We start from the raw sequence: 25,949 nt of genomic DNA, 5'->3' as shown, positions 1-25,949 counted from the left end.
ACACACGCCTCCGTTTGCTTTGATACTTGTTGGGCTATGCTGTGCAGTCACATTGGATGCTGCAGAAGAAGGTATAAGTATCTGTCATGAGAGAAATTCAAAGAAAATAATCTACCCTAATACTGCATTTCACCCTCATCTCTAACACGTCAGTCCTGAGGGATAAATGCAGTATCACTTCCAGTTATCCTAAATCTGGCTTTCCTGGAAATACACAGAATAGCCAGGCCTTTTCTGAATTTTGATACACTTTTGCCCTTGATGTTTTCCCACCTGAGTTCAACAGTTAAACTGTGGTTTGAAAGAAGGAGTGTTTCATCTTATTTATTGCCTGCCTCCTTGTTCCTGCTATGAGACATGTAATACTCTGCTGAGGCAAGATTTCCACATGGCTTTGTCCTGTCAGACCTCTCTGAACTTCCTTTTATTCCTCAATAATCTTCCTAAAAAGGACCAGTACTGCACCCAATATTTTCAGATGAAACCACATGCCCGTTTAAACAAATGCATTACAATATTCTTTATATCACTCCTCCGGCAGTGTCCTACAGTGTTCAACCTGCACACTAAGCAGAATTAGGAACCTTGTAACAGGGACAAGAATTTCCCATACGTAATACATTCAAACAGACAGGTAACAAGTTAAAATGTCCATCCTGCTGCCCATTCACCAAGCACTTTCAGATCTCCCCAGGGAGGCCCACACAGAGCTCCCTGGCCATGATGGCTCTAAACGATTTTGTACATGCTTTTCCTTGGTAGGGGGCAGTGGGGGAAGTCAGTTAGTTAGAACCTCCTATACCATCATTTCCCAGGTGCTTTATTGCTTATACCTAATTACTGTTTCAATCAATTTCTCAAACGTTCATGCAGAATTTATGGGTCTTTAAATCCTTGAATCACATCCAAATCCTTTTAAAATATAGGTAATAACATTTGCTACCCACTAATTGTTCTAAATTCTTTCTATTGTAACTCCTAGATTCTATCACAAGCTCTTCTTCAGACTTTGTGGTTTAAGAGAACATAATCTTTATTACAACTAATGACTACAAGTAAAAGCACTGTAACTAAAAGCTTACTCTTTTATATAAAGATTTTAAGAAGGTTTGTAGGTAAATTTCTTTTTGGTTACTATTGCAAATGCAATAGCACCTGGTTAGTGTAGGAGATACGGGGAACAGTCAGAACCATACAAAATGGAAGAGCCCAATCAACAAAAACCATCAATGAAAAATAAAATGTTATTTAAGAATTCTTCCTGGTTTAATAAACCATGGTAATATTGGTGTCACAGCTAAATATTGTGCATATATTAAAATTCAAATATGTGTGTGTGCATATAATTAAAATTTATGTTTCTTAACTTGGCAGAGTCCCTTTCATAGTGATTAAATTAACATGGTTATTTCTGCTTACCAGCTCAGTGCAGCAAACTCTCTATTTATCAAGGTCCTTAGACTGAGGTGGTAGAACAAGCACCCATGCCAGCATCATTCCTGTATCTGTTTTGTATTGAACTGCTGCCTCCAAAAGAAGCACATTTTCACAAACCCTATGAAATGGTGGGCTTTTTCAAGTTTTGATTCACCAAAATAGCTGCAAATTCCTGTCCTTAAATATGCTACTTTTGGTTTACAACGCATTGGGAGCTAAGCAACTTTTCAATGTTTCTTTGAAACATAAATTAAAAACAACCATCCCTTTTTCTATACAGTGCAATGTATTTGTTTTACAATGGATCATTTCCATCTCCACAGTAGCAGCTGCCACCCAAGCCATCATCTCTGTGCACTCGTAAGCAGCTCCATTTCCAGTTCTAATTGGGAACAGAGATACTTATTGGGTGAGTTCCAGCATGATCTATCATGCCAGAGACAGCTACTATGCAAACCAAAGCAATCCAGCTTCCAAAAACCCTCTTAGACAAACACTGACTTTGCACATAGATTTTTGCATTTTTGTTTCTTGGTGATGGTTTTTTTGAACATAAAAAGTGCCAAAGGAAACTATATATTAAGAGTCCGTGAAGTGTTGTTTAGGTTGGATAAATCCAAGGATATTACCTTAATAACCACTACCTCTTTAAAATCATATAGGTGGTCTAAAAAAGCCACCTAATTCACAGCAAACAGAACTACTGCTGAGTAAATGCAGCCACTAAGCTCATTAAGAGGATGTGGCAGGATGTGTCTGAAAGTGCAGTGCAGTGGCTCAGCAAGCAATTAAATCCCATGACAGTTTAAAATGAGAATCTATCAGTGTCACAAGAGTGTGAAGCCTCAGCATCTCTGCTGTTCCCACCCCCAGCATTTTATTTATGATGGCGTATTGGGAACATGGGAAGTCAAAAAGATTATAATGAAATATGCCATATAAAAACCAGATTAAGCCTGCTCTTCTTTGGGGAAATATGCAGAGAGAGAAGCTGTCTGTTAGCTGTCGAGTTTGCAAAAGATACCATCTTTTGGGATGGTGCTCTCTGCCAGCAGACAGAGTGCCCCAGGGGAAATGGTGGTGAAAAACCCAGACAAGCAGCATCCATCCATCCATCATACGCTCATCTCCACATCTCCAAGGCACAAATATAGCGCTAGAGTGCAAAGGGTGGGGGCAGGGGGGATGGAATCCCTTAAGAAAGAGGAGACAATGCCATATGTGAATAACTGGATTTTGTAGGTTTTCTGTGCATGCACAACCAGACTCTCCTTAGCTTGTTCGTTTGCTTGCTTGCTTCTTACGTTCATGGCCAGTACAGTGATTTGTCAGTGTCCTTGGAAATGATGCATTCACGGCAGTGACCAGAACCAGGTATACTAAAGGCAGGGCTCTGCAAGCTTTTTTTGTAAGCATGCCTCTGCCAGCACAGCGCAGCACAGATCTTTACGTCTTCCACAGATCTGGACCTTCAAACCCCTTCTTTCACTGCACCATCTCCTGCTATTCCAGGTGCAGATGCTCACATTATTGCTGTCATGCTTTAATCCTGACATTCTACAGTCCCTGTTCTCCCAACACTACTGCAGTTCAGCACCCATCCATAGCAAATGTGTCAGTGCCAGTTCTGCACTTACAATCCTCTCCAACCCTGGTCCACCGGACCTCCTGCCAGCCCAGCACTGGGCCTCCCATGAGACTAGACTACTGATAACACAGACTCTCACAATGCATCCATAAAGCCAAACAAATGCCCCTAGAGACTAGTAAACATCAAATTCACTTTATTTTTAATCCAAGCCAGACACAATAAAGCCATGGCTGTACTGGAGATTGTAAGGCTACTCCAGTAACTCTTTGTCTCATCTGCCAATTCCACCCTGAAACCTCATGTATATTATTGTACTCTCAAGGTAAACAGGGTCATGGCAAGAACAAGAATCCAGTCAGAGAATGATAAACCGGTTTTAGAAGCAAGAGTACTTGAAAACAACACAGTATTTGTTTCCTCAGAAACAAACCGTTTTGTGTAGAAAGAATAGTTCAGAGGACTATCTGCCATTAAATGAAAACCCCTCTTCAGGCTGGAGTTGTGAGATCCTACAAAGCTCTTAAATGAATCTTACTAAACGCTTGTTGCAAATTTTAGGCACTACTGAGATTTGCCCTAGGGAGCACTGGTTGAATAGAAAATCCCAATGTCTCCTTAGCACCTCTTCCTGCAAAGCTGCTAGTCTCATGGTGAGGTTGAGGGGGAGCATGGGGCAGGGACAGAAAGTGAACAGATGGAAGAAGACAGAGAAAGCTATGATATGGGGGGACTGGACACTTTCACTTTTCAGCCTAGGCGTAAACAGCAGAAAAATCAGAGGACAACTTTGAGTTTTATGACCAGGATCCAATGGAAAGCTTCTATCAGCCCCTAGCTAAAATATGTCCCAGGAGGCTACAACAAAACAGGAGGGAGAAATGAGGCTGCAGAAAACAGCAGAGGCCTTCAAACATAAGCGTAAGCATTGTTTAATTTAACCCATCATCAAAATGTGGACTTTACAAGCAGCTGTATTTTCTTGGCAGACTAGAATGCCTCTGTAAATTCTCCCAATAAAAAAACCCCAGCCCTCCTGTCAGTTGTCTCTTGGAAGTTCTTTACAGATTTATTTCTCAGCACAGATATAAATCATTGTCACATATAATATACTGTACCCGCTTCTCAAAGACTGCCAAATTACAGTATCAGGCTAAATGCTGGATCAGGTAACTACCCTCAGGGCTCAAATCATAAAGGAATATTTCCATTCAATAACATTATTCTAGCAATCATTTGAGTTCTGGTCAATCCTGCATTTGCGTTCTACATGGGCTTACACTGCACCAGGATTTCTGCGGCATCAGGCAACACTGTAGGCAATATCAAGTGTAGCTGGGTATCTGCTACAATTCAGAGAAAATTCCTAAGCACAAAGTCTGTTCTTTTGGGCTTTACATCACTCTTAACAGGGCTTCTGGTCTGTTTGGAGTAAGACAATAACTTGGCCTACCTATCTGCAAGTGGTCAATATAGATACACTCACATATGGATGGCCCTTTTGACCCATCAGAAGAGTCAGAATCTGATTATTGTCCCATAACCAGACAGCTATTAGCAAACACCAGTCACCCCTACAACAGACAGCCGGGCCAGTCACCCCAACGCTGCACACTCCGCAAATGGTAACAGGGAGCAGACCTCCACTGCAATCAACTGTACTGTTTCCATATGTGACAGCACTGAACGAAACCGCTCGTACTGAATGCAAACTCATACATAAACCATGCATAAAACCAACCATGCCGTAACCTTGCTGCAAATTCTGTGAGATTCTACATAGCTTCTCCTCTTCCTTTACCAAGCACAGTGGAGGGGATACCTTTAGTAACAGATAAATCTCTGTAATGCAGTTATCTCTCAACTGCAGTGCACAAGCATCCCAATTAATTCAGTCCAGGCCTAGCAGAGCCGGCACTAAGCCAGAGCTGATAAACCTGCCAAAGCCAATCTGAGTCCTGCAATGATTCTTGGGAGCCTGCTCTATGCTTTCTCATGCTCCGGACTGAGGGGGGTTATGTGCTTGAGTGCAGTGCTCAGCTCTGGCTGGCTCCACGTGCTCACATTATGCAGCAGCTCCATTCTAAAACCCAAAGCACTGGGGAGCCTGCAGAGACACCCAGTCAGCTCTGAAGGCATCAGCAAGGATGCAGCAGGGCTTATTAGCACCTCTCAGCCAGATTACAGGTGTCCTGGTCCTGATCCTGCACCTCTGTCTGCAAAGCTCCCACTTGAGGAAGACGGTGCTCTGCAAGCCAGGCAGGCCTGGGAAGCAGGATAGCCACATTCACATGGTGTGGTGTTTGAAGAAGTCAGCCACATCAAGCAGAGCTGGTTCAGCGTCCCCAGCTCAGTAAATACCAAATCTGCATAAACCACTGAAGAAGAGAAAGGCCACGGCAAAGTGGCAATGATTTTTGGATAGGATAGGGAACAGTCACCCGAGACACTGCCCTTGGCATCGCTGCTGTCTCACCATGTATGTGATCTTGGGCCAAACTCTAACAAAGGTACCCTCTGCTCTTCCATCATCTGTCAACTGGAGATAGCCTTCATCTATCCTCTGGGGTTTGGTAGGGACTGTTTAATATTCATAGGTATTCAGGCATTCAAATAAAATGGACCAAAAATACAAGGTGTTCTTATAGGCCCTCAGGAAGTCAGGTTTAAAACCACTTTTTTTTCCAGTCAACAAGAACACTGGAAAAGCAAGACTAGTTCCATGGATAGCAGATTTCAGTGGCCAATTCACAAATTCCAAGGATAAGGATAATATTTACTCATATGGTAAGATGCATCTGACAGACGAAGCTATATAACTGAAAAATGTTACTATAAAAAGGAAAGCTTGCAATAGAAAAATGGCATGGGTTGCTAGTAGGTATCCTTTCAGAAATGAGAAAGAACAAAGCAAATAATCTACTGAGATGCTCAGATCTCTTGCCACAAAAAGGCAAGAAATTCCAAGAGGCCTATAAAGCGTTTAGACAAAAAGGTGAACTCTAGAATTAATAACAGAACGGTAAACAGGAAGATTAATGGCACCAGAGAAAATGCAGATGGTGAAGCCCAGCCTGCAGGCTCAGCAAGACTCTGAATAGGGAGGGGGAAAAAGGCAAGGTGTAAACAAGGTGACCTTCAAAGCCACGGGAATGCCTGCCAACAGGCCAGCCAGAGGGCATCCCGAGACACAGATGTGCCATCTGGGGTAGGCTGTCTCATGACAACATGAACAAGATTTGTCTTTTTCAAAATTTGCAGGGAGGCAAAATGGGTAGCAGCAGAAAATATGGCCGTTTATTCAAAAGGGGCACAATTAAATGCACAGGTTGGAAAAGGATGCTGTCTATTTTGTAAAGAAAATACAAAAGAATTCCCTGAATATCCCCACTCAGACAGGTCTTGCGCCCGCTTGTAAAGCCTGCTCATGCAAGGTGTGGGGGAGGAGAAACTAGTTTTCACTAAACAAATGTTTCCCTTGAGGGTTTATGTTTTAGGTTTATGGTAAAAAAGAAGGGGGGGGGGGGGGGAAACAACAAAACAACCAACAAAATCAGAACAAACTGCAAAGCATCTCTTTAAACCCATGATGGTATAAATTTTCCCCATCTTGGCATGTCTATTCACTCCAGATGGCACATTTGGGTTGAAAGCAGGTAAAGATTCCTCAGACATCTCTATGTCCAATATCTGCTTTTACAGAGTTCACTTGCTCCATCTCCGTGCTTAGCTGAACCTTGAAACTAATAATAAGCTTCGTGTATGCCTGGGAGATCTCAGTTCTTTGCCTACAGTAAAAAGCGGGAGACAGAAATCTCCTACCGTAGTTCTGCAGGAAAGCCTGGTTCTTTCGGACCTGTTGCTTAGATCATTGAGGTCAACCAGGAAAATTAAAAAGTAAATGCAATCACACTTTTTTTTTAAACACATCAATCAAACACCACAGTGGGCCAGTTGCTAAGGGGAGCAATGCTATCTCTAAATAAGCCTTCTACAAAATCAGCCAAACATGTTCCGCTGTGATATCCAGAGGCAAGAATTTTAGGGGACCACAGAAGAAACAACCACATTACAGCTCACTGTGGAAAAAAGCAGACCCTAGCTGCAGGCATCCAGCAGGTACTAAATTCAAACACCCCTTTTCCATCTAGCCTGGTGCAAAGTACATCAAATCTGAATATTTCAGGCAAAACCTGACCCATCTCAGTTCAGTGCTAAAATCAGTTAATTCAGTGCTAAGCGTACAAGCAGATGTATCTGAATGCTTTTTTATTCTGACAGGCTGAGTGTCAACTGCAATGAAGGTATTGCCATGACCTCTGGTTTCACAGTAGGAACCACAGGCTGTGGATGAGCTCAGGCAGCTTGCGCAAAGCCCACACAGCCCCAGCACTGCTGCATCAAGCAGGCTTGACTCGAGCGAGTTTGTGATTGCTGACAGGAGCTGCCACCATGGCTCTGGACAGCAGTACATACCTTTCTCCAGAAAGCCCCATCATGTGGTTCTGTTGATTGTTTTTTGAATAGAACAGGAATGGAGAGAGGAAATACACATCTGAAAACACTGAGCATTGAGGAAGGAATAGGAAAGAAGAAGGGAGAAAAACAGCAGGATGGAGGAAAGCTATTACATTCCTTCTCCTTGCCTACTGCAGCTAAACTATGGCAGACTTGTTCTGAAAAGCCTGAAAAATGGAAGCTGTGGGCCTTGAATTATGCCTTTTCAGTATCTCTCTCCTTTCCCCCCTCTGCTGACAGAGAAACACTGTAAACTCCCAGATCCTGAAAATACACATTCTGAACTCTTCCTGCACCTTACAAAACCCAGAGAAAATAGGTGATAATGAGGAAGAGGGAAAGATAGCCATGCAAAGGGAAAACAAAGTGAAATAGATAATAGTTGCTCTTCACTCCTTTCCCCTGCTCAGCTTTCATTTCCCTTTGTTCATCTAACATTGAGCCAAACTAAGCCAAAGGAGCTGCCGTGCTGGGCTACAAGATTGATGGCTGCAGGCAGACTCCACAGTGAAGAGACGGATGACTGGTCATTTCCCACGATGCACTGAGAAACATCCATCCTTGCAGCCATGCTGCGCCCATTTGTGCTCCTTTTGAAAAGAGAGATAAACACAGGCAGCCAGAGGCACCTGAGTGTCCTTCTCCCTCAGAAGGACACAGTTATAGTCCTCTGGGTTCCTTGAGAAGGTCACTGTGTCCATCCCTGAACATCTGGCTGTGGGATTTGCTAACTCTCTCCCTCCCCCAGCAATCATCCATCTATTAGAGCACAGTGCAGGTCGGAAGAAAACAGTGAAGAGAATGGTGTGACAACCTCATCAATCTACAGCTACACGCTTGGCTATTTAGTTTTCTTTAAGCTATTCCTAAATACAGGGGGCGGGGGGGAGAAATGCTACTGGTATGAAAGAGTGAATTGTGGAAATGGCAATGTGGATTGGAGTAAGTCCTTATGACTATTAAAATGTTGTGCATGTACTAAAGCAGTAGGGAACTAATTAAGATTCAGGATTGAAAGGCAAAACAAAAAAGTTGGATGCACTCTGGTTCCATCTGTAGCACTTGCTGAGAGTTCAGATGTACTTGGGGCATCATGTTTAGCAAAAAGAGGTTATTTTTTTTATTTTGCCCATTCAGATATTAACAGAAAGCTCCCTGGATGAATATACTGTAAGTATATTTATAGTGCCAACGAGGCACAGAGCACTTAATCCTGACTCCTTTCTATTTAGTTAATAGTGTCTTTGTTTACTGATACTGTCCTGGTCTATAGCATTGCTCACAGATACATCTTCTGTGTTTCCAGTTCTCCTGCCGTGCTGCTACCTCACTTAGGCAATGAGCATTACATGGCAGATGTACCCATAGCATCATTTAAAAATGCAGCATCACTCCAGAAATTCCTGTAACTATGAACCTCACTTTGTCAGAGTAGCATGTATCTGTAACTGTGTCATTCACAGATACTGACTAAGGAAATCATGAGAAGATAAAAGCATTCACCATCTCTCAAAAATACAAAGAAATTGCTTAAAGTGTTTAAATGTAGTTTTAGCACTCTATCCGGCTGAGCCAGCTTTGAAAATTTGTCTTTTACTTCTATCATGCAATGCTGTTTATTTTAGGCCGACAACAAAAGGATTTTCACTACAGCTCTGTAGGACATGCATAGGATACTAATCATGACCATATGTGTTCCTAAGACATCAACCCTATACTTCCTGAGGGCAATCACATGTATTCAGAAGTGCATCATTTCCATCAAGAGGAGTAAAGTTTTCATCCTTTTCCCCCACCTCAAGAACCACAGCTTTAGCTGATGGAAATTGCTGCTCGCTGTAGTCTTTAACAGAACTGTACCTACCTACAACAGCTAAGGTCCTAGCACTAAATTACCTTGTTTGTTTAAGGGGAACCATGCTCAAACTGCATTCTAAGTGAGATCTCTGGTCTGGAAGACATTGCATAGAAAAGCCATATCCACCTATTCCATTCTTAATTCCCCTCCAAACATACATTGCATCGACCCTCCTTCCCCCAAGGAGTTCATTATTGGAAATGGATGCCATGGCAAACACCAGTGCTGTCAGAATCCTGAAGCATAAAATACCTGTAGTAAACTATTAGGCAATCAAAGACAAAATGCTGGGAATATTGAAATTAATTGTAATCTTGTAAAAACATACTTAATATCTCTCAGGTGCAAGATGATTATGTTTAGTCCAGAGAATGGGAATGACAGACTGAAGACTTCCACCAAGGAAGGTGGTGGGAGATGTAGGGATGTGGGAAGGGATACCATCACACTCTCCATTCTACTCTTAGCAAATCTGTAAAGCTTGCCTTGTAAGATTTCAAACTGGATTTTACGTTAACATTTATTGCTCATTCCTTTATATTACACACCAGAAAAATATCACCTGCTATAAATTTTATAATATTTCACACTACAAAACAATTTCATTTGCTATGTGTCAGGAGAACAATAAACTTGAATAGAAGTTTTTTTAAAAACATATTTTGAATGTAATAATATTCCATAATATCTTTGCTACTTTTTGTTAACGTTTCCTTCTATAAAATAGTACACAGGTTCTGCTATATGGTGATCTAGTAGCCCAGTAACTTTATTGGGCTCTGTCTTGCAGGATGCTGATTACCAAACCTGCAAGTCTGGTCCAACCCAGTACTTTAGATGTGGATTTAATTTTAAGCATGTGACAAGTCCCATTAATTACAAAAGATCACTCATGTTCTTAAAGGTGCTTTCCTTGTCTGGGGTTAGACAGCTTGGCATCTTACAAGACTAAGCCCTGGGGACTTGATCCTATAAACCCTTTTTTATATGATTACCAGAGAACTCCCAGGATTACTCACATGAACATACAAAATAGATGCAGTGAATCAGATAAAAGACACCTATTTTCTAGGATCTTGTATCCAGTACTACTCTTGCACAAAAATCCCTTTGCCGATTCAGCTTATTCTTTTTCAGGCATTGGTACAGCTATACTAAGAAAAGTGGCAGGAGGTTTGCCAGCAAAGCTGTTCAGGTTCAGCTCTAGCTGCAAGACTCCTACAGGGCAGGCGACTTCCCAGCTGCCCCTCCCCTTTCCTAGAGAGCTGATGTGCCTTGGGGGAAACAAATCTGCTGGGTTTCAGCATTTCCCCAGGTACTATCCCCTGGTGCTTCCCCCAGGGGTTCCCATACCCCTTCTTCCTGACAAGCCTTGAGGGAACCACTTGGGCAACCCACTCCTAGGCCTCCCACGCCTACCTGGGGAGTGCCAAAATACTCTTTCAAAGCCACCTTTTCCCTAAGAAGGGAATCCCATTCTCAGCAAACCTGCACTCCTCTCTTTTTAAGGTTAAATCTATTTATTTAAGAAATAAGTAATCCTGATGGTTACTTACAAACATCAATGTTAACTTCATAGTAAGGGGATAAATCCCACAGCATTTTACCTCTCCAGTAGGAATAATACGTCTCCTAGAAACACGGCATTCACAGTCAGGCCTTGGCAGCTTAAGAGGCACATGCTGAAAAAACTCTTCCCAAAGACGCATCCTAGCAGCCAGATGTAGGTCAAACACACAGTAGCCAAGAAAAGCGAAAGAGCAAAACAATGGGCTGGATAATACAGAAAGGGTGGCGGCACCACAAGTAAGCTCCCTCTCAAGCAGCCCAGGTATTTCAAGCCAATGCCATCTCAGATGCCTGAGCCCTCAAAGCTTTCCTCATGTCTTGCAGATCGAGCCCCAAGAGATGACCTGCAGCCACACTGAAGAGGCTCTGAGGGGTTCATCAGAACTACTCATCCTTTCAATTTAATGGCCTACTGTCGTGATCAAAACATTTTTCCAAATGGCTTGGCTCCAAAGTCATCATAACTCTATTTTCACAAATATACTAAATACAGCTGAGACTACACACCAGTGGAAAAGTCACCTCTAAGTGCCTGCATTGCTTTTGAAATTACAGCAGCCTTGTGTCTGTGGGTCACTGCACATGCAGCCTACGTTCCCATTGGCAGGGATGAGACCCAGAGAACTCAGAAAGAGATTTAACAGCTTCCAAAATTGCCTTATCTTGTTCACTTTCTACTTCTGCCGTAGCCTGATGACTAGACCCAGAGGGGTCTGGCTTCAATGGGCTTTTGATCAAAACCCAGAGAGGTTCCAAAGCCCGGTGGCTTCTTCGTGCAGCTTTCTCCTAATTATGCAAACTGGCTCAACCACACAAGAACTAGGAGTAATCCCAGGTGATTCATACAAGCAACCTTAGCTAACCAACACAGTTCTCCTGGTAAAACTGTGCATATAAAATGCTTGTAGTAACCTGTTCCAGATCCCACAAACGAAAGAGAAACTAACAAAGTTAATCCTGTAAATTCTAGCAGCATGACTACAGAGTTAAGCAGAAGAAACAATGTTTTTGTTTTCTTGACTGTGCTATTTATAGAATATTATTTGCTTTTCTAGAAATGAGTGTGTTTTATTTGCATACCTGCAAAATCATGAAATCTCATTTGGGGGGAAACACAAATTCGCTCACACTCGCTGAGCTGAATTAGTTTAAGAATTTGCAGCTTATGACATGTAACAATAACCAGCAAGAACAGTGCACGACTTGAAAAAGTTAGCACAGCCCCGGCAGCCATGACATGCAGAAGGCCAGCTCATCAGTGGCCAAAATGAAGCAAGAAGAGTTACACTGTGCAAAACTTGAGATATCTTCCTAACATTTACACACTGTACAGCCAGTCTTGCAAAAATTGGCTCAACAATTCACCAATAGCGAGTCTCTATTAGTATATCTGGATGTGTAACAAATTATTTTCCATCACCCTCCTGGTACACATAAGCCCAAGTTTTGCACCAGAATCAGTACACTTTCATAGCAGTTTTGCAAGACTCCATGCTGATGGCCAAAATGTTTAGTACTGGTACTTTAAAGGCTTGGCAAGTGGCTTCCTTTACTCATAAAATACCTTTTTATTTAAAGATCTCCCCTACCTTTCCCAAACTCTCTAAAAAGATTTATTAACTCTCTGGTAGGCATTTCTCTGAGACAGACAAGTGAAATCAATGTTTTAGCGCCTCCATTTTACACATTGAGAAGCTGACAGAAAAAGGTATACCATTGTCCAGGTGCTGTGTAGTCCTGTACAGGCACAGGTGATGCAAGTGTGTGATAGTGGGGCAGGACATTAAGTGTAGAGGTTGGCACCTTTACTGCAGACTGGCAATGGGACAAAGATATTTTACTGCAGGACTTCTACACCATGATTCAATGTCAGTGAATACATGCAGAAAGGGCTGTGTTCTCTGGTATTCTTAGTGCTACGTAAGAAAAGGAAAGCAAACATTATCTGGCCAGAGATTTGGACTAGCATAGGTCCCCATTGTAGGAAGAATTTAAAGGTGGTGGATGAGACGGAATGAAGTCTGCTGAAATATGTGTGTAAAATGAAGAAACTGCTTCACAAGGAGGTCCCACACTGATGAGTTTTCTCTTGGTGACAGAAAATCACTTTTTCTAACACCAGTCATAGCTGGATGTCTAAATGCCATAGAGCAGCAGCTCTTGCCTGTGGTGCCATGTCCTGCTGTGAAGGCAAGATTAGTGGAGAATTGGAACCTATTGTTTTGATTCAGTAGCATTGATGGACTCATCTGTAAACTGCAGGCTTAGCTGGTGAATAAACACCTACTTAAATTTAGACCAATGTTTAGGTGGATTGCTGGATAAGAAGCCCAAAAGAGAAAGCTCAGCAGAAACCAGTATTTATTTTGGTATAAATAAAAGCTAGAGCTGGGAAATTAATTCCTCCCCCTGCCCCCCCCCTATTTGCATGACAGGTTCCCAGTTTGCTGAGGAAATTGTAGGAAAAAAACATCTGGGGTGTTTAGGGATTCCTACAGCCATGATGACTGTTTCCTTTTTCTTACACACTGAAATTTCCTATGTAGCCCTAAAACCCAAAACCAAACCACAAAAAACAAACCAAAATTCAAGAACATCCAGCATCCCTGCTCCCAGATTTGTATTCATCATATAAAACTTCATTTTATACTAAAGTGCTACAGAAATGTGACACGATAGACCAACCTCAGGATTCAGCACGGCCAGCATGCACATGTGCACTGTAACGCATCAAGTAAGAAAAATGAAGTATCACGAAAAGTTAAGTATTTTTTTCTTATTTTACTCATGAGGTGCCAAAAATAAAGATTGATGGGAATAGGTGAAAATGAGATCTGCTCTAGCTAAACCAGAAACTACAGGATCCACGTGGAAGTGCTCAGTAAAATTATTTGACATAGGTCATGCAGCTTCTTCAGGTAGGAAGCTCATCATCATCCACACTCCACGACGTTGAGTTGTTTGACATTCCACCTAATGTTTGCTCAACACTTGACCTAAATACACTGCAGGGCTGTTGCTTCGGCACCACCTACCAAAATCGCATCCTGCTTCTAACAAATCATCGTTTAAAAACAGGCTATTCCTGCCACTGAGGAAAATCTATGAAAAAACTGACTCAGGGGGCAGGCTCCGCGCCCACGGCCGCAGCCTGACACGCAGCGGGCCCCGCGCCTTTCCGCAGGGTGGCTCCGCGTCGCACAGGCCCTGCCCGTGCGGAAACACGCTACGCACTGCGCCCTCTGCTGGCGCCGCCGCGCCGCCGCCCGCCTCACGGGCAGGGCCCTCCCCTCCCGCCCCGGCCCGCCCCGGGCCAGCGGCACCGGCAGGTGGAAAGGTAGGAAACAAGATAAAGGGGACAAAAATATCCTAAAACCATTGATATTCTGAAGTACTAAATAATATAAAAGGTGAGTAGAGTTATTTTAAAAGCCAAAATCCTTCAGAAGGCAGTAGTACTTGAATAAAAAGCAGATTTTTAAAAAAACATTTTAATTCCAAGATTTTGGAGGGCAGACGCCGCAAGTCACAGCAGCTGGTAACAGGCTGTTAAACCCCATCGTACATCAGGAATCTAGACCAAGTCATCAGAGAACAAAAGTTGCTTCTGTCTGCTGGCTGTCATGTCATCCCTGCCCCAAATTCAGGTTTCATGACAGAAAACGTTTATAAAAGCCATGAAAAATAATTTTAAAACCCAAACACTAAAATAAGCTCTACACAAAAGTATCTCTGGTAAACTCGCATCTGCAGAAACCTGTGAGAAGAGTTTTCGATTCTCGGAAAGCAAGGGGGGGTCAGCAGAACCGTTACCTTGGACTTGCAGAGGGCCGAGTGTGGCCTGTTGAGGACCCTGGCTGACAGAGTCCCCTGGGAGGCAGTCCTGAAGGGCCACGGGTCCAGGAAGGCTGGGCATTCCTCATGAAGGGAGTCTTAAAGGGGCAGGGGCAGGCTGTCCCCATGTGCCGAAAGGTGACCGGCCTGGCTCAACAGAGAGCTTTGGCTGGAACTCGGGAAACAAGGAGAGCTTACCATCTCTGGAGGAAGGGGCAGGCAACTCTGGAGGGCAACTCATGAGGTAACACAGGGAGAAAATTAGAGAGGCAAAAGCCCAGCTAGAACTTAGGCTGGCCACTGCCGTGAAAGATAACAAAGACATCATAAACAAAAGAAAGGCCAAGGAGAACCTGCATCCTTTATCAGGTGCGGTGGGGAACGCTGCCACGCAGGATGAGGAAAAGGCTGAGGCACTTAATGCTTTCTTTGCCTCAGCCTTTAACAGCAAGAACAGCTTCCCTCTGGGTGCCCAGCCCCTGAGCTGGAAGGCAGGGACGAGGGGCAGAATGAAGCCCCCACAGGCCAGGAGGAAACGGTTGGGGACCTGCTGCTCCCCTTGGACACAGACAAGTCTATGGGGCCGGACGGGATCCACCCAAGGGTACTGGGAGAGCTGGCAGAGGAGCTCACCAAGCCGCTCTCCATCATTTATCAGCAGTCTGGGCTAACTGGGGAGGTCCCAGCAGCCTGGAGGTCAGCCAGTGTGACACCCATCTACAAGAAGGGCAGGAAGGAGGATCCGGGGAACTACAGGCCTGTCACAGCCTGACCTCAGTGCCGGGGAAGGTTGTGGAGCAGGTCATTCTGAGCGCCATCACACAGCACATGCAGGACAACCAGGGGGTCAGGCCCAGCCAGCGTGGGTTTAGGAAAGGCAGGTCCTGCCTGATGAACCTGATCTCCTTCTGTGACAAGATGACCTGCCCAGTGGATGAGGGAAAGGCTGTGGGTGTTGTCTGCCTGGACCTTAGGAAAGCCTTTGGCACCATCTCCCACAGCTTTCCCTGGAGACACTGGCTGCTCACGGCTTGGACGGGTGCACCCTGCGCTGGGTAAAAAGCTGCTGGACGGCCGGGCCCAAGGAGTGGTGGTGGATGGAGTTACACCCAGCTGGTGCCCGGTCACAAGTGGTGTTCCCCAGGGCTCAGTGCTGGGGCCAGCTCTGTTTAGTATCTTTATCGACGATCTGGACGAGGGGATCGAGTGCACCCTCAGCCAGTTTGCAGGCGACACCGAGCTGGGGGGAGTGTTGAGCTGCTGGAGGGCAGGCAGGCTCTGCAGGGGCATCCGGGCAGGCTGGACCCGTGGGCCGAGGCCGGTTGTACCAGGTTCAACAAGGCTCAGTGCCGGGTCCTGCACGTGGGTCACAGCAGCCCCACACAGCGCTACGGGCTGGGGGCAGAGCGGCTGGAAAGTGCCTGGGGGAAAAGGGCCTGGGGGTGCTGGCTGACGGCCGGCTGAACGTGGGCCAGCAGTGTGCCCAGGTGGCCAAGAACCCAACAGCATCCTGGCTTGTGTCCAAAGCAGTGTGGCCAGCAGGGCAAGGGGAGTGATTGTCCCCCTGTACTTGACACTGTGAAGGCCACACCTCAAATACTGGTTGAGTTTTGAGCCCCTCAGTGCAAGAAGGACATTGAGGTGCTGGAGCGTGTCCAGAGAAGGGCAATGAAGCTGGTGAAGGGTCTGGAGCACAAGTCTTATGAGGAACAGCTGAGGGAACTGAGCTGTTTAGTCTGGAGAGAAAGGAAGCTCAGCGGGGACCTTACTGTTCTCTACAACTGCCTGAAAGGAGGCCACAGGCAGGTGGGGGCAGGTCTCTTCTCCCAGATAACTAGTGACAGGACAAGAGGAAAAGGCCTCAAGTTGTGCCAGGTTTAGATTGGTTATCAGGAAAAATTTCTTCACTGAAAGTGTGGTCAAGCATTGGAACAGGTTGCCCAGGGAGGTGGTGGAATCACCATTCCTGGAAGTATTTAAAAAATGTGTAGATGCGGTGCTTAGGGACATGGTTTAATGGTGGACTTGGCAATCCTGGGTTATCAGTTGGACTGGATGATCTCAAAGGTCTTTTCCAACCCAAATGATTCTGTGATTCTATGATTCTAAGTCTGAACAATCGACACATTGATATTATAGCCTCCTTCAGGAATATTGTATCAAATTCATCTGAACTGTACAGACACACTCTTATCTGGCACCAGAATTACTCTGCCAGTTTTGATCCTAAGACAGTCTTAATGGATCTTAAAGAGGAGCTATAGGCAGGTTTTATAATATAATAGGAACTTAACCTTCAATCACAAAGAACTTTCCATATATGTTAAACAGTAAGAAAACTTTCTTGTTAAGAGATGTGCTTTCCTTTACAGTGTTCACAGCAAAACACTGCTGTCTTGTAGTACTGAACAAGAACCAATGTGTGATTGTGTAGAAATTGCTGAAATCAAAAGTGAAACTATTCAATATTAATTGGCTTATCTGAAAAAAATTATAAAAGGAAATTCTCATTAAATCAGTGTTTTGAATTATTTTTAGGCTTTAATACCTTTGAGTGACATTGGACATAGCAATCAGAGAAGGAAAAAATTAAGATGGAACTCGGGAGAACTGAGCTCTTTCTGTGTTCTTGGGATTTCCAGCTCTACCACAAACCTCCAGTTAAACCTTTGAAGAAGTAGTTTATTATCTTTTTTCCTCATTTCTCCATCTTGGAATCGAAGTACTTCCTTTACTATATTTTGTATATTCAGACTGTAAGATCTGCTATAGTATATGACTATAGCAGAGAGTGTAAGAAGCCTTCACAACCCCCATGATGATGATGATGTTACACGCTGCTTGAGTCTCTAGATGCTATCATATATGTAACACTAATGCAAATTCTGTCCTTTGCTTTTCAGTTTCATCTTAATTTTTATCTTGATGAAGTGCCCCATCTTAAAGAGCACAGAACTCCACAGACATGCTGAGCATCTTCCACAAGAGTTGGGGGCACTCATCACTTCACAGAAGAAACACAGTACCTTGTACGATCAGACACAGTCTCAACAAGGTAAATTGAGATGGCTGAAAGAGATAATAGCTTATCTGTAAGGATTCCGTTCATTCATCCACCAGCACACTCACATAGGTATGTCCCTTACATCAGATTAAAAACATATCAGGCATTGTTTAAGTGGCATCTAAAATTCTGTTATCAGTACTCGCCTCAAACAATTCTACCATGGTTCATAATAGCAAATGAAAAATCCTTCTGTTCACTTTTACCACTTTAACAGCTAGTAAAAAATTGCCATTTCTGTAGTTCAGCTGAACCCTAGACTGCCCAGAGATAAGTAACAGGACAGACACTAGGCACAGGACACCAGCTCATTCTCACCACGGTAGCAGCACACACAAACTCTACTCTGCACCCTCCAAGGAGGTGAGAAGGCTGCCTGCTGTGAGACCTCACTGTTGGCTTTCAGCCCAAAACCAAAAGACAGCAGTCAATTGAGACAAAAGCTTTCCAGTCAGATTTTTTACACTTATATAGCACACAAAATAAAAGGTCTGTGTGCATGTATGTACATATCTGTATTTAGCCATCTTGTATAACTGAAGCTTTACAGCTACCAGTTTAAATTCCACCAGGGTTTTCGGCCGTGCAGACCCTACCTGTTATCATCTGCATAGCCGCAAAGCTTAGGTAATACCTGTCAGCAGGGTTTACTGTAGGTAGTACCTCTTCCACAATATTAACACCTGACCCAACACAGAATTATGACACCACCCAGCACCATAAAATCACTAAGTATATAGGACAAGAAGCAACTAAGATCTCAAGGGGCCCTGGGTGTCATCAGGGATCTCTCTTCCATTTCTAACCCTCATCATCTAGCTGGTCTGATATTACTGAGGGCCAGAACCCTACTCCTTGCCTTCATGGCACCTGCAGTAGTGGTGGTAGGAGAGTTGGAAATTCTCCTTCTCCCGTTTCTCTGGAAGAACAGGCTACCCAGCCCAGTCTAACCCTCTCCCTCACCCACTCACAGACTCACAGAACTCCCACGCACAGGAGTGCTCTTACTGAGCAGAACAGCCAGCTGAGGAGTGTGGAAGCACGATCTGCTTCCAGCCCTCCCACTGCTCCATGCTGAAGTGCCATGCAAATACCAGTGCTCAGCTCTGCAGAGGATCAGCTTTGCCCATACTTGGTGGAACAGAAGTCTAGTTTCATGAATATTGTGAGAGTATCAACATCTAGTAACTGTAACACTCTGTTCCTAGAAAATCACAGTATTAGCAACATGTTAATATATTGCCCATGACCAGGAATTTGTTTCAAATCTATACCACTGTTCATAGCAGTCTTGACTGCTACACTATAGCGACTGATGTAACAGCTCATATCCATTACAGCAATGAAAACTTGGCTGCACTTGAGCCATAAGGCTTGGTTCTCATGATATGAACATACCACTAGAAGATGAAGGCCAGCCCACATGAAGGTAAATGTCAGGAATACTTAGTGTAATTCCTAAAGGTTTGGTAATAATATTGACTGAAGCAATTATCACAAGTAAGTTTTGGCAATACTTTATTTCTACCACATTGGATAGGCTATTGGATAGGATGGAGGATGCTTAGAAATAGTATTAATAAGAACATTGCTAGATCCTTGAGCAAACAACTTTACCAGGGCAATCCATGCACGTAACTTTGAGTACAGTGGCAGAGGAAAATATACATCTAAAGTCTGCATCAGCAACACCTATTACAGTGTTCTGATCTTTACAACTTTGCTGTAACTACTCTTAAAACCAAACATTCCCACTTTAAACCAAATAAAAGCAACAGACCAGGGCAATAAAGGCACCATGTTCTATTAAGAAGCAAGCAGCAATTGACCCCAAGAAAAACATTTCAGTGCATTTTCATTTTACAAAAAGGAGACTGTTGGAGCATGATTTTCTTCTTCATTAGGTTTTTGTATTACCAAATACGAAACTCTCACTCACCGAGTTGTGTCATGTACTACCTAAACCTACAAGGTACCAACGCTGCAAAAGTAGGCTGTAACTATAAATACTGTATTATTAGTAAATGATTTATTATACCCTTGAACTGCTAGCAAGACAGTAGTTTTATTCTACTTACTGACCAGCTCATGACCAGCAATGACTTACATAAACCTAGGATTTTTGTTTCAGTATCTCCTGAATTGTGCAGAAGTTTTGGTCTTTTGGATACAGCTTACCACTACAATGATCCAAAAGCCCAGCTGGAATCCAAGCAAGTATTCACACCCCTGGTGCCGATCCCACTGACTGATGGATTGGTAGCTTCTAATGCTAAGATCCCCTTCTGTGTTTGTTACAGTGGTAGTCTTATGAGAAGTACTTCTAAACAGTTAACAAATGTAAAACATAATAAAACTAAGGTTTAGCACTAATGTGATGTTGTAGAATTGCATTGCTTGCATATAACATATAACCAGCTCAACAGCCTACAATATAAAAATCCTATATACTCGCACATTAACTGAGCACAAGTACTCTCCAGCTGCTGAGAACACCTCTAAGCCATGACTAGGACATCCAAGCCCTAAGTGGAATGAAACTATGGAACATTTAGATTAGATTTCTTCCAAATTTATTTTAGATGTCCTACAGTTGTCATCTCTGTGTTTTTTAGGGCATCTTAAATTGCCACATCTTCAACTCACACAGTCGTCTAACGTTTAACTGAGGAATAAAGGCATCAGTCAGTATAAGGTAGCTTCCTAGGTTCAGCATTAGGTTTTATTATAGTGTCCCCCTCCAAAACGTACAGTATTTCTGCTGTTTATGTTGAAAATAAATTACACTTTTTCTTGAATTGTCAAAAGCTACCTTTAAATGGAGAGCCAACGTTTTCCATAGGCTTTATACTTTCAAATCAGAGAAGGGAAAAATCCCATTTTTGGCTAGTGAATCTATTCTGGATATGCACAGATGGAGTGAAATTATTTTGTGGTGTAACTGATAAGGAAAGTTAATCACTAGATAGAAATTGATTGGAAAATAGATTTAAATGGCAGAGCAATATAACTTGCCTTATTTGGCTGCCACTGGCAATGCAACAAAAGTAGCACTCCTGAGATGCGGAAGAGATGTTTATGGCAGGGAAAACAACACAGAGGCAGACATGCTGAGGTCTCTTTATCTGATAACTTTGTAGTAATTGCCTTTCATGCCCTGTGGCATGTAGGATGCACTAATTTGGCATTCAGTGAGTACAGCAGAGAAGCATAATGCAAACAAAGAAGAGTCAAACTCTACACTACTACTTTACCTTACTAAAATTACCAAGGCACAGCAGTGTTTGTATCACCACAAAGTCTGAGACAGACATTGTTATGGGCCATCATCCCCTTCCTACAGTCCACTCTCATTCCCATCAGTGCACCTGACTGATTCCACCAGTTCTTTCCGCACAGCAGCGGCTCTGCTGTGAGGTCTGGTTCTATTTGCTGGCTGAGATTTTGTCCTTGGTTTGAACCTCAAGTGAGTGGTTACAGGCATTTCTTCCTCTTGTCCAACTGTCTGCTGACATCTCCTACACTGAAGGTAGGGAGCCTTCAAAAACCATTTCTACCAAAAACAACATAAATTTTGCCTCTGATTTTACTGGGTTTAGAACTCGTGTCTATCGCCCCTTCCTCTCTCTCTTTGCCAACTACTGCATAGAAGCAAAGTCATCAGTATTGCTGAGCATAGCTCAGTTCCCAGACGCCTTCTTCTGTCAAACAGGTTTTTTAAATATTCTTAATTTACATTTTGGGGTTTTCTCCTGTACTTTTTATACTGGCAGTGTCTCGCCTCTTAAAAACCACATACAGCTGTGAGTATGTGTATTCCCTCTTTCTCATAATAGCTGACCCAAAGACCACAAGCCTTTATTACTAACTGCAGGGAAGAATGCATAACAGTGTGCTCTACCTGACACCGCTGTAGCTCCTCCACATCTGCTTTACAGTCCCTCATTCAGCATCCAGACTCATTTCACATAGTTTAATTGTGGAGGAAGAGTACCAAGGACAATAAGAGTGAAAGAATAATGGACTAAGGTATACATACAGGCATACACTCATATACAAATGTGTCATATGCTCACTAATTTTTATTATTTGCTGTTTGTAATCTGGTCACACCCCTGGTCCCTAGTCCCATTATGAAAAATCTTATCAGTGTACTGTTCCACACACACAGCCATCTTTTTCACAAAGATTAGGCAGCAGATGTCAGAGTGAGATTTTGTATTAATAACAAACTGAGGAAATAATTAGTAATACATTGATCCTTTACATCCTTATGAATTTTCTAATAGAGGCCAGGATTCAACCCTACAGAAGCTAAATTCAGCTCCCACTGCATTCAATACAAGTTGTACACATTTCTGTAAGGGATGAATTGCATGCAGAGGGTTTGGTGGTTATTGTTACAGCAAATTGAGTAAGATGCAACAGATGCAAAGAGAAATGGTTGAAGAGGGGCAAAGATAAAGTCCAAGGTCTAAATGCCAGGTTTGCATCACTGCCAGCTGCTCTTCAGCACAGGGGAGAGAGAGAGAGAGACAGACAGAGAGAGACAGAGAGAGAGAGGGGCAAACAAATACTTACCAGGTTTAATTTCCAGCAGCTTCAGCCTGGAATCCTCAGGGGGATGCAAACGCCTCTTTTTGCGCCAGCAGCGTGCTGGGTACGTGTACAGCTGACCTGGGGCCAGGCCTGAAGATTAAAGGCAAAAAATAAATATAATCACATCTCAGTTTGTAAACCACAAGCACTTTCTCTAGCGTCTTTGTTCTTGCCCTTCCAGCATCTCCTTGTTGGAGGATTCAATCCTGCAAATCATGAGACAGAACTATGCATTCAAGGCATTCAGTGCTCCTGAGGCTCCCTCAGCACCTCTTGGGATCAGGCCTACAGAGAATCTAGGTCTCACTTAGACACTTCACTCAGCTCACTGAAACCAGAGCAGCACATAAATAATTTCTGATTTCTTCAGGGTAAATAGAATTTCAGACTCTCCTGGGCCACAGGGGTGATGCCTCCTCCACAGGCAGCGAAAGCCCCTTGGGAGAGAACAGGTGAAGTTCCAACATGCAAATCCTAAGGCCAAACCAAGTAGCTCAGGAAATTTGTGTCTTTCAAGTGGGAACAAACAAAGATCCATGAGGTCTGCCTATTTGGACTTGGTATTTTTGCTTAAATTCTGGACGTATGTTTGAAGTCAGAATCTTCATTTTGGTTATTACCTCCACATGCCAACATCCTGAGTGAGGGAGGAGATACAGTAGTAATATTTATAGGACTGCATGCTCCATTGAATCACATTTGGCATGGCTGGCTTCTGAGCTGCCCTGGCTCTCCTGACAGACATCCCTTAGTCAACGTTCAAGCTATGCTTTGCTCTCTTTTATTCAGAACACAGCAGGGCTTCATGAATTTGTTGCTACTGGGGGCAGAGAAGCACACTGCCAAGTGCTTCAAAGTATCCTCAACTGCCTCAGATACTCATGACACAGAGAAATACCCAGAAAGACACAGAAAAGTTGGAGGAATTTCATTCTTTACCCTGCTTCCCCTGCCTTCTCTGTCCACCAGCTCTGCTTTGACTCTTCTGTCCTTCAGCTGTTGCTGTTAGTCTTGAAGGGACCACAGAGTATGACTGCAATTCCAGACTCATTGCCCTTAGAAAACAAGTAAGGCCACATAAAAGGGAGGACAGGAGAGGTGTTACCTGAGCTGAAACTGTACCAACAGTGCACAGCTGGACAACATCAAGAAAGTGCCAGTAAAGCAGAAGAGCTCAAGGGCAGCAGCATGGCCCAAGAGCTCTCTCATCCCTTCTGAAGCAGCCAGGAGTGTGTACCAGCTTGGGAACAAAACTAACTCACAGAATCAAATGAGGATAATGAAAACAACAATATCCTGTTATTTGGGCCAGGGGGGGACGGACAACGGACAACGGGATGGATGGGGACAGCACAACAAAATTATTCGCCTCAAGGAAATGGGCTAATCAAATTCTCCAAGTGAAGCCTAAGTTCCTTGTATGAAGTATTTCAACTGTTGGGAAAGCCATTTCAGATCCCAGTACTTTCCACCTACTTCCAAGGCCTTGGTGCGTAAACAGAGCATCTACAGCACACTGCCTGGGTATGGCTGAGTGATGGGGTATTTGCAGAAATCCTGGCTGTACCAGGGCACAGAATGCTACTGAACTGGAGCTTTTCACGCCCTTCTTTCATTGCTGCACAGTTTGCTGGGCATTATGCCCACCCAAGGACACATTTCTGAGCAGGGCACTTAGGACTGGTTTGGGAATAAAAATGTGAATAACTAGCACTTCTACAGTGTTCAGACACACTTCTTCATGGCACTTTGCAAACATTAACCACTGCAAACAATTGCTATTATGATGAGGTTGATTATGTCTGGCACTGATGTGGGTCATTAAAGAGGTGGAGGCGAGAAGCCTCACCCTTTCACAGCAGGTCCTGTGCAAGAACTTGCTCACAACGTTGAAATGGCAGTTGCTAGACCAAAGCAATAGGAGAGAGAATCTGCCCTCCATTGTACAGGCCTCCAGAGAGGAGTCATTTGAATGAAATAAGCACCACAGCTTTGAGCATTTGTCCCAGACAGAGAGGAGCAAGGATCTACTGCAACTTTGGGGAAGTATCTGTTAATGTGGGTTCAATTATTGAGCACTCTTACATGGAATAGCAGTTCTGCATTCAGCCAGGACAGTGAAAGCCAGCCAAACATGCTGAAAGCCCAACAAGAAACAAAGCAGGTATCCTTGAAAAGGCAGAGGTGGGAAAGCCTCTTCCCTAGAGGACCTACAGCCCACTCCAGGTGGCAGATAGATCACTAAGAGATGGATGATCCAACGTCCATCTCTGCACCCTTTGAGGTAAGCTCTCTGTTCCTATTCACCATACTCTTGCTCATTAATACACAGCCATTCAATGAACTTACATTATATCAGACCTCCACTTGATCCAAATGCATAAAATGCTACCTTCAGTTCTCCACCCTGATCCGCATCTGCCACTGTGCTGGCTCACATGGACTGTGGATCTTTGATTGTTTACACAAAGGAGGGGCAACAAGAAAGGGTCCGTTCTGAAAGCTTTGTATCTAGCCCCTCCACAGTTTATCTTGCAGTGCCTATGGAAATAACGCATGTACCACTCTCACCGTCTCCAGTCCTGGCTCAGTTGTCTCTCCCTCTGGTGCCTTACAGGGCAACCAGAGAAGGTTCCAACCATTTGCTCATAGAGGAAGTAGCAGAACCTGCAGTGAGTTATGTTGTTTATCTCATTAGTGTAGGAGAGTCATAACTCAAAGCTAGTGTGAAAGGCCAGGGGAGGAGGGGAAAAGGAGGGAGTTATGTGCAGTATTGTGTGAAATTAACCCTGAACTGTTTATCATGAGATGCAGTTTTCTGACTCCTTTAACAAAGACGACAGGAAGAAACCAGGTTAATGTGCTGAGATCTTGACTCTCCTCTCTGTTTTTCAGGCTCTCTGTAAGTGAAAAGAGGTCCTGGAGCTTTGCCATTTGTCTTTATAGAGTTTTTCAGGTTAGTGATAGTAAATGGCAGTGAACACAGCACACAAAACAGATACCAGGGTGCCTGGTAGCGAATTTTCAGAGCCCTTCAGTATGGGCATAAGTGCATTGTGTACAGCCTGAAAACAAACATGCTAAAACTCTAGAGGGATGCTTTGACCCATCATAATACTACAAGAAAGAGATGATGCAAAGACACCCAAGGGAGCACTAACGGGCTAATAAAAATCAAGAAAGAGGAGAGCAAAAATGGGGGAGGAGGGCTGCTTCATTTCGCACTGATTATTCTAATTCAAAATAACAAAGGCATCAGACATGGTGGCCAATGCAGATGCAGGCTTGTTTCACTTAAGACTCTCCATGAAGAATGTGCCACCATTAGTCTCCACTGCAGACCTCCAGGAGAAATGCCACCGACTGATCCCTTTTTGCAGGATAAGCTGGTGAACAGTTCACTATCAGATGTGAGGACAGAAAGATTTACACAGTGAATTTGCTTGAGAAAGCTTGTGGCTGAGAAAGACAAAGTGTTAAGA

The 25,949-nt window shown here is 43.6% G+C and overlaps 1 protein-coding gene across 5 annotated transcripts in view; it reads right to left on the bottom strand.

The window, feature by feature from the left end:
• DPF3 (double PHD fingers 3) overlaps nucleotides 1-25,949 on the bottom strand; it is a 176,939-nt gene that overhangs the window by 79,338 nt on the left and 71,652 nt on the right. For all 5 annotated transcript variants that reach the window (XM_037394205.1, XM_037394206.1, XM_037394207.1 and 2 more), the window contains exon 3: nucleotides 22,450-22,557. In XM_037394205.1, coding sequence (XP_037250102.1) covers nucleotides 22,450-22,557 — 108 coding nt within the window. The remainder of the gene's footprint in view (nucleotides 1-22,449; nucleotides 22,558-25,949) is intronic.

Source organism: Falco rusticolus, chromosome 7 (assembly GCF_015220075.1).
Source record: "Falco rusticolus isolate bFalRus1 chromosome 7, bFalRus1.pri, whole genome shotgun sequence".
Classification (NCBI taxonomy): Eukaryota; Metazoa; Chordata; class Aves; order Falconiformes; family Falconidae; genus Falco; species Falco rusticolus.
This window is presented reverse-complemented; position numbering and strand designations above follow the sequence as displayed.